This window comes from Sprattus sprattus (genome assembly GCF_963457725.1).
Source record: "Sprattus sprattus genome assembly, chromosome: 12".
Classification (NCBI taxonomy): Eukaryota; Metazoa; Chordata; class Actinopteri; order Clupeiformes; family Clupeidae; genus Sprattus; species Sprattus sprattus.
In genome coordinates this window covers 10,476,411-10,486,410 of record NC_137910.1, presented here as the reverse complement: position 1 = coordinate 10,486,410, position 10,000 = coordinate 10,476,411, and the positions used below count along the sequence as shown (strand labels likewise).

Below are 10,000 nucleotides of genomic sequence, written 5' to 3'. Positions count from 1 at the left end.
TGGAATCCTTACAACACTGCCACTCAACCCTGTTATTACAGCTAATGGCGAACCTGAATCGATGTGACATTCTTGAAACAATAATTATATATGTGAATGTGTCAGTATGTGCCACTATGTGTAGCTCTGAAATGCATTTCTAGTACGGTTGCTGAGGTAAAAACGAAAACAATGCTGAGTAAAATCATGCACATTTGGCTTCCTATGGTGTGGCAGCCTACAAATGCTGTCAGAAAAGCCCTCCCATGCAGTTGAATGGCTGTTACTGCCTTGTCACCTAAAGGCAGCTCTATCTGCTGTCTGAGTGCAGTGCACGCAACAAGTCCCTGACAGCCTCGGACGTCTCTGTTGTTCACTCTAATGACTGGACAGGTCCCTCCATTCGCCGGGATGAGGAACAGCCATTTGACAAGGTCACAGAACAAGAACACACAGTAAACTGTGAAGATAAGATCTGGGAAAATCAATATCTTGATCAGCTGCCTGATAATGGATAAAGGTAAGGGGCTTAGAATGACTTACTCTAAGTAGGCAAGCTAAACCAATTAATGTTCAGCTCAGAAGTGTCATCACTAAAAAATGATGATGACATCATTGCAGCCCCCGGGGACGACTACCACCCGACCTGAAGTTTCCTCTGATTCTGAGACATTGCTGGACTTTGTTCTTTGCTCATTAAGCAGAGGTTAGCAATGTGCTCATCAAGCAAGGTTAGCAATGTGTTGCAAAAGGGAGGGATTGGCCAACCGGACCATTTCCACTCATGTTTTCCTGAGGACAATGGAGTTCAGTCTGACTGCATAGCATACCTGGTGCATAGCATACCTGGAAGAGCAGGACTTCGAACTAGTCAAAGCAGTGCTGTTGCGTCAAACTTGGTTAATCAATCTGCCCTCTCTCGTCTTCTTTCCTTTCCTACCCACAGGCAAAGGGTGAGTCAAGTCAAAGGAATTCAATGTGGCAATGCTCCTATGTGACAAACCATGTGTAAGTAAACACATTTGAAGGCGGTCTGTAATATACATAAAATAGACTACGGAGTGGCAAGGTGGTTTCTATGACAACCTGATGTCCTGATCGGTATCTCTAGAGAAGCACTTTTAACTTTGCCTTTTCCTCTCCTCTCACTATTTCCCAATTCCACTACCTTTTTTAATTTGGTTACTTGAAGCTTTTATAGTTATATACCTATGTATTATAACCATAGATCTCTAGAATATATTTCAGTAGGTGTATTTGGTTTTATCTGATTTGGTTACAAAGATTATTATTACGTTTTTATATCACTGCAGTGTGACGTGTAATGTTACGGGAATAATTACTGGTTTATGTCGGTAAACCTCTCATTGTTCCCACAGATCACCCTGTCACTCAAACTGCATATTATCACAAAGTGTTCATCACAGTGTCCCTGAGATCCTGTGTGTGCTATTGTTCACGGCTGTCCTTTGCACTTAAAGCAGAACAAAACTAAACGTACGCTTCAGTCTTCCAGTCGTGTGTTCTCCACTGAACGGTACCAGTCTGTCTGCTTTACACCGTTCGTCCAAGCTTTGTTCACAGAATACGTTAGAATAAATACGAATAAATCAAACTGATACATTCCCAACCTACACTCCTGGCATAATGACAGATTCAGCTAAAGCACCAAATGAGCTTCGAGCTCGGGGATATCCAGTGAAGGGCAGACAGATAAGACTAAATAAGTCCATTCACAGAGGGAATAATACATCCAATCATACCCTTCCAGCAGACACACTGATACAGCTGATGGGCTTCAGCTAAAATAATTCAAGCGAGCCATTAAAGTTGGAAACATTTTCTTCTGCGAACTTTCGCCATCGTAGCTCATAGCTTATTCTGTCCACAGCGACATTGATGGTTCTACATCTTCTACAACATTGATTAAAGACAAAATATATGAACATGCAAGAGAAATCAAGCAATAATGATGCTTTTCCTATACATACACACTCACTCACACACACACATCCGGTTCATCACATTACCCTGACTAACAAGCATCCGTGGACTGCCAGCCTTGTGCACTCTATCTGAAATGGCTCCACTTCAGACCAACATGAAGCTCATTTGCATACGAACGCTAAAGGGGCTCTTTTCCAATTAACTCATGCCACAGTTTTTGGTCCAATTAATTGTCATTGGGGCATTTGAGCCAAACTTGGGAGGTTTGGCTATTTGCCCTCCCCTGATTAGTGATGTCCTTCCCCCTGACTATCTGTGCTGTCTTTAATGGGGGGACCTTTGAAGACAACACTGCCGGCAGCACACAGCCACATCCTGAGTGCAGGCCCCGTCATGACGGCAGGATCATGCCCTGCCTGCTGTGAGGTATTGCAGTCTGCAGGATGACTGGTCTTATTTTAATTTTGTAATTCAGGTTAGTATAGGAGGGAAACTCAAAGTAATGCTGCTGGTAAGTTTTGTCCGGTGTGGATGCTCAATATGATGATGATAGCCGTGGTGATGATGATGATGATGATGATGATGATAACCATGGTGATGATGATGATGATGATACAAAAATGTATGTTCAGCAACTATGCAAAAAAGGACTGAACCTTTGGCCATTTCTCTCATGAATGAACAGAGAGAGCAACTTACTCCAACTCCTTCTGCCAGGACCAGAGCCCACAGCCCTGCCACACGTGCTGGGAGACTGTGGATGATGGAGATTATTTCCAAACACTGTTAATGACTTAAGAATATAATAATCAAGTGCCTTGTATTATTAATAACCTTATATGGATAATGTACTTATGTAAGCAGAAACATGGCTTTTCTGTGTTTCTGTGTGTATGTGTGTGTTTAGACCAGAGGTGATAAGATTCTTCCAACCTTGTGCAAAATTGCAATATAGGGAGCCTCGGACGTCAGAGATCCACCACGTGGTTATCCCTGCTGAAAACTAAACTTCTGTCTATATAAACCGTGTGCGATGTGTTTATCACACGATTGCAATTGTTGTTGTTTGTCTAATAAATGTACTTATTTGCAGCTCCGGAGTCCTGAGGAAACTAGGGTGAATTTTCACCTAACATTGGAACTGGCCACTTCCGTTATTTGAACAATAACCTGAAAGCAGCTTTTCTTATCCAATTGTCACCTTTGCTTAATGTCCATGGATTTCCTGCTCACTCATTTTTTCTTAAATCTAAAACACAGAAGAGAAATGTAGTCTCTAGATTATCTAGTTTTGGAAATTCCACATGGCCAGAGGTTTTCAAATACAGGAAGTCTTTAAATATAGTCTAAAAAGGGAAACCAGAAGTGAGTACACATGGCAAGTGTGATAAGTTACTCCGGGACAAAACCATTTTTCTCTGCTTCTTGTAGAATGAACACCCTGTGTCAGATTAACCCTAAAACAGGTTGTTGATACCAAACTTGTTTAAAAATAAAAAAAAGTGTTGGGTACAATACAGGGTGTCTGGTGTATCTCCTTGCCTACGCTGGTGCTCCAGAGCCAAAAAAGTTCATATTCAGATGATGACTGCATAATGAGTCTGTGGAACCAGGGACTGGGCATGAACGTGTCCGTGACACCGTGATATTCAGAGTATATTTGTACACTATAGCCATTCAGAGCAGATTCATGAAGTCAGTGGAACTTAAAAAGGTAAATAACAAGTTAAGGCAGCCTCAGATTTTACTGCATATCAGTTCAGGACAAAGAAACTGCTTTTACAAATGTCAGGAAATAACAAAGGTGATAGGGGTAAGATCACTCAGGGTTTTTTTTTCCATCACGTTATATAAGATGGAGAGGAGAGAAACTTGGTTGCCTCTCAAGGAAATCTTCCTATCCAAGAGCAGCATCCAGCTACCTTCAAAGCTGCCAGAAGCCCAAGAGCTCCAATCTCCACAGCCGAGGGGGATCATTTTCGGTCATAAAAAGCGTTTTACATCAACAACAAAATGAACATGTTGGTTCCAAAGATACCACAACTCATTTTAAACTGTTTTCATTCATTATGTGTGGGTTAAGGCTCAGCGGTCCTGAGAAACTGACACTGAGTAACTCACTCTTTGTTTTCCATCCCTTTGCCCCTCAACCTCCCGACCCCCGACCCCCACCCCCAAATCCTGAGATAGTTTCCCTCGGTGTTGATAAGTACTGCTAGTGTGGAATGGATTCCAACAACAAATCTTTTCGATGTGCTTGCTTCTAGGTAATGGTTCAGTGGTTTGCGCTCTGAATTATTGCTCTAAAAGCTGCCAAAGACTGTCAATGACTCTGTTTATTAATGGGGCATCTTTGGCTTTGAATTACACACAGCACAGTTCCCTACTTGGGAACAGACATCGGGTATCTCTTGCATTCACAACACATACAAAAACTGGACCAAGCTCTGAAGCAAGGTGCGACGTATGAAGAGCTTTTGCTCTACTATATCTTGGCAGCAAAATATCTTAGCGAGCCTTAGATCAACAAAATATATATTTTTCTAATGCATTTTATAATTCACATCTATCAGCTATAGAGGTCAGTTATGGTCCCAGGTCTGGACAGAGTGCTGACAACAGCAAGGTGATGCCACTGCAGTGTCTCTGGCTGGCCTGGCATGGCTGATAAGAAGTGCTTTAGCGTTCAGTCCTCAGGAGAGCTTCTAACACCTGGATTTCTGTGCGGATCCGGCAGGATTTACTGAGCACTTCTTATCCATGTCTCTGATTTTGTGTCTAGTTTAACCGCATTTTCTCTCTCCCATCACCTGATTATCCTCGGGGTTGAAGGTGCATTTTTTTTTCTCAAATTAAATTGTGTGAGAACTCTTGATGGGGCTTCGGAAAAAATAACAATGAGATCAAATGTGATTTTGAGCACTCGTCATCAGCTGGCGGACAGCAAGGAACTCAAGAGGGTAATGCCCTACCCTTAATTGCACATAACTCAGCGTGTGGCTTATGCATATGCAGGAGAGTGCTGAATGGGCAGCATTGTTCACATGGCTAATATGTGATGACCTGCTGATCACATCATACGCTAATTTCATCAGAGCAGCAATTACAGGTAGAAGCAAAAGGACTTAAGAGGGTGTGTGTGGGGGGGGCAGAGAGAGAAGGAGGGGGGCAGAGAGAGAAGGAGGGGGGGGCAGAGAAAGAAGGAGGGGGGCAGAGAGAGAAGGAGGGGGGCAGAGAGAGAAGGAGGGGGGGCAGCGAGAGAAGGAGGGGGGGCAGCGAGAGAAGGAGGGGGGGCAGCGAGAGAAGAGGGGCAGAGAAAGAAGGAGGGGGCTGAGAGAAGAGGGGCAGAGAGAGAAGGAGGGGGGGCTGAGAGAAGAGGGGCAGAGAGAGAAGGAGGGGGGGCTGAGAGAAGAGGACAGAGAGAGAAGGAGGGGGGGCTGAGAGAAGAGGACAGAGAGAGGAGATAAGTGTGTGAATATGTGGGGGGGCAGAGAGAGAAGGGAGGGGGGGCTGAGAGAAGAGGGCAGAGAGAGAAGGAGGGGGGGCTGAGAGAAGAGGACAGAGAGAGAAGGAGGGGGGGCTGAGAGAAGAGGACAGAGAGAGAAGGAGGGGGGGCTGAGAGAAGAGGACAGAGAGAGGAGATAAGTGTGTGAATATGTGGGGGGGCAGAGAGAGAAGGGAGGGGGGCTGAGAGAAGAGGGCAGAGAGAGAAGGAGGGGGGGGGGCAGAGAGAGGAGAGGGGCATGTTTCAGGCATGCAGGAAAATATTCCAAACTTTAAAACGATCCTCAGTGTGCTCTCCAAGAGACACATTATTATCACTAATACCTTGTGAACACTTCCTGGGGAGATTAAAGAAAAACAAAAGAAATAACCAGGAGACCATCTCTGCTGGAGCCCAACACTGCTGATTTAACCAGGAGCCAATCACTGCTGATTTAACCAGGAGCCAATCACTGCTGATTTAACACAGGAGCCCATCTCTGCCGATTTAACCAGGAGCCCATCTCTGTTGATTTAACCAGGAGCCCATCTCTGCTGGAGCCCAACACGCAGACAAGGGAGTGAAAGATCAGGCTCCTCTCTAGGGAGGTCAAACGTACATCCTCTCCACATGCATCTGTCATCAGATGATCTCAGCAGATGGCATAACAGAGAGGCATGACACACACACATGAAGAACCTGGAAGCCCATTCAATTCTCAACAGACAAGCCAAGCTGCTTATTAAAAAGTGCGGGCTTGGCACACTCACGTCCTTAGAGGAAGTAGTCTTCTGTGAGTCTTCCTGAGTGTGCACATCCCATTGTCCACATCCTGGTGGTTGTGCTCAGTTTGATGGCTGCTTGGCCAGCCACTGATCTGGGTTTCTGCGTATCACAAGAAACTAATCGAAAACAGAGTCCTCTGGACAAACCTGCTTTCCTTTTTTCGTTGTCTGGTTACCTTCCAGGCATTGCTTGTTCTTGCATTGTAGAAGGCGAATGGCTGTGGCTGAAAATCATAGATAAGTTGACAAAAGATGACCTGCATTGTAAAAAGGATCCCATTGTAACGCAAACACTGAGAAGCAGCCACCAACACGTACAAAGATCAATACAAGCACTGGTGCATCTACGTGCACACAGACAAACAAACAAACATACCCACACACACACACACACACACACACACACACACACACATTCAGACACCAAGACTGAATAAATGTTTGGAAGGATGACCAACCAAACATACACACACTCAGGATTCAGTCTCACACTCTTGACCTCTCTTCTTGAAGTATTCTCAGCATCGCTCCCCTTCTTTTATAAGCACACACACACACTGAGCCAACCAAACATAAGCATGTACAGTCACATGCAAACATTCACTCTAAAGCTTGTTGCACTGATCATCACAGTAAGCCCTAAAGGGCCAACCAAGAACGCAGACCTCCACCATGTTCTCAAAATGTTAACAAAAGTGAAAAACATAATTAGTGGATCTGCCCCGAGATTAATATCGACTCCTAAACGTATTGGGTTCTTCCCCGGTCCATGCTACACACCCCATCACCAGGTTTTATGAAAATTGGCCAGGTAGTTTTTACTTAATCCTGCTAACAAAGACAGACAGACAGACAGACAGACAGTCAGACAAATGACACTGAATACATAACCTCCTTGTATGGACAACTGAACCAGCCATGGCTCCTTTCACCTTCCTGTCCACTGCTCTTCTTCAGCGGCAGGCAGCACACACCTGGCCCTACGGACACACCTGGACCTACGGACACACCTGGAGCTACGGACTCACACCTGGCTCTACGGACACACCTGGCCCTACAGACACACCTGGCCCTACGCACACACGTGGCCCTAGACACACCAGGCCCTACGGACACGTTTCTCTGTCTCACAATGCTGCTGTTGAAAAATCAAGAACTGGTCTATCACTTAACTTAATTATGATTGGTGAATCTATTCTGTATGTTTTTTTTTATTCTTTTCATTCTTAAATGTCTCTCACTCCAGACTCCTGGTCTCTCAGGGCCTTTCTTGTAGGCCATTCTCACCGCTCAACAAAGATGGATGGGCCACGACTGCAGCATGTGAACACAACTCACCCATTACTGATATTGTTGTCCCAGGATCGTATCACTTTGACGCCTTACCTGGAACTTGAGCCCATACAGAGGGAGTGTGTGTGTGTGTGTGGGGGGGGGGGGTTGGATTTAGGTGGAAAAGCTGTTTTACAGTCTCTGCTGATTTTCGACCATGTCAGGCGAGAAGCCTCTAAGTGTCTGAACAGTAGCTGGACTATCAGTTCTCCAGGGCAAACATGATTCAGCCATTTCATGTAGGGTTCATGTAAGATATAGCTCTGTGTGAAAGACTGTGTAATGCGTTGGTGTCTGGTACTGAGAAAGGACTCAATAAACCTTGTGGCTGACTCTCATTTGTCACGATAGTTACTGACACAGCTCTGCTGTCTATACACAGTGCCAAAAATCGCGTGAAGAGAGACCAAGGGTTACACGTGAGAGTTAAATAATCATCAACAAATGTAGGAGGAACAGTGCCCCCTTCTGTCTAATGAGGGGCTGAGTGGGACTCAAAAAGGTTCCTATGAGCTCGTTAACCACATGTGTTATCTCATCTTTTCACACAAAATTTAATTCAAAAGGGTGGTGTGGCAAATGCAAACAACCCCCCCAACCAACGCAATAATTAACTGAATTGATAAAAAAAATGGATACTAATCTCCCATTTCTAAGACGAAATGAAAACGGAAAAAAAAGAGTCGTCTGTCCTTCAGTTTCACAAATCAATTATTTCTGCAATACCTGGCTCGAGCGAGCCGGCCTTTATCCCCCGTGGCACGCAACTCTCTCTCTATCTCTCCATCAGATGGATTCCCCGTGATATCAAAAAGGAAATCAAATTAAACAAAGGGCTGTCACCTGTCACACACAGGCAGGGCTGTTTTCCTTACAGAGAACCTTACACCTTACAGTGTGGAAACATTTAGATCAAATGTCGGAGGCTTAATCAACTGACAAAAAAATGAAACCACCATCCCAAACCACCATCCCATAATTGCAGTAGCCTACACTAGGCATGCCCACTGTGTCTGGGGTAACAATGATAACCAAGATGAGAAACAGAAATAAAGCTAAAAATAGTACTAAGCGATAACAACACCGAATCATACGTCTGGCAAGCACACACTATACCCCTGATGACCCAATGTTTGTCCCTTTTATAGCGCTTGTTTATATTTTATCAGGCCCTGGTCCCTGACAACGTAAATAAATCCCTTAAAACAATTGGCCACAAATGGAATGAAAAGGACTTTTGACAGACTTGATATTTTTATTCTTTCTTTAGAATAAACCCATTCCAATATATCTACATTTTTTTAACAAGAATGCACTTAATTGTGAACTGCAGAAGCAATGCACTTCTTTCTGCAAGTGGATAAATAAATAAATAAATCTGATAAGGAAAGAAAGGTTCCTTTCAACCAGGCATAAGTGTTCACTTTGGTTACATACAGTGGGGACGCTTATAAGTAACAAATGAATCGAATAGTGCTGTCAGTTGATAAAAAGAAATACAAAAATGAATCGCACAATTTGCAGTGATTGATCGATCAATCACTGATTTCTTCTTAAGACTGAGGCTTGTAATGATGTATATTTAAATGTAATATCACGTCTACGTCTACTTAGAAATTCTCTGGAGGTACTTTGGATGGAGCTATCGACTAGGTCAGCTGGTCGGTGGTCAGAACCTGTTGTGCAGCCCGTTGGGTTAGTTGTAAGTTGAAGCGCTCTATTAGCTTGCAAGCCTAAGAAATTCAACCAAGGTTCGTGCCAGGTATAAGTTGGATGCCCCGAGATCATTTTAACCATTACACAGGCTTTCACCAACCGAAGCAATAACCAATCACTGCCTTATTTGCGTTATTTCTTTTGTATTAAATGCAAAAAATAAGGTGTTTATGTTGACAGCACCGGAGTACAAAAATCCTACAAATGCTTTTAATCGCAACACATGAGGCAACGGTTGTGGTATGTGTGGCACAGAGACAAATCAGTGATTGTAGAGGCAGTCTGTGAATAAAGCTGATAAACGATGCGTCTGTTTGCGAGTAAGAGTTTGCTATACCAAAGGATATCCCGAACGAATGAAAAACACAAGCGCTTCACCTACTTGCAAATCGAACAATCAATAACATGCTCCTTGCGAGGAACTTTGCCCCTTTTCATAAATGCATTGACGTTCGCACAAATCGATTATTTCTATATGCTCCAGGATTCATTTTAAGTTGGAAAGACAGATAGGCCAACAATGACAGCTTACAAAAAGGAGATGTTGGTCAATAACATCGCGACAGCAATGTGTCTTCAAAAACAGCAGTCGCTGCCTAGTATTTAAAAGTCGTAAAATGTAAAATGTGAAAACAACTGCAAACTCACAGAAGTAGCCACGGGATTCAGGTCTACGAGCCGATACGCACTGATCCTGGAGTTGTTCCACGCAGACACCGTCTCCGTGATGCGGGTGCAGTTGGGATCATGAGATGGG

At 44.0% G+C, this 10,000-nt stretch overlaps 1 protein-coding gene across 1 annotated transcript in view; it reads right to left on the bottom strand.

Annotated features, from left to right (window-relative positions):
- Positions 1-10,000, bottom strand: part of opn4a (opsin 4a (melanopsin)) — a gene marked incomplete at both ends in the record, with an annotated part of 32,296 nt that overhangs the window by 22,255 nt on the left and 41 nt on the right. The window contains one exon of the mRNA XM_080848599.1: positions 9,892-10,000. This exon is cut by the window's right edge and continues 41 nt beyond it. Coding sequence (XP_080704725.1) covers positions 9,892-10,000 — 109 coding nt within the window. The remainder of the gene's footprint in view (positions 1-9,891) is intronic.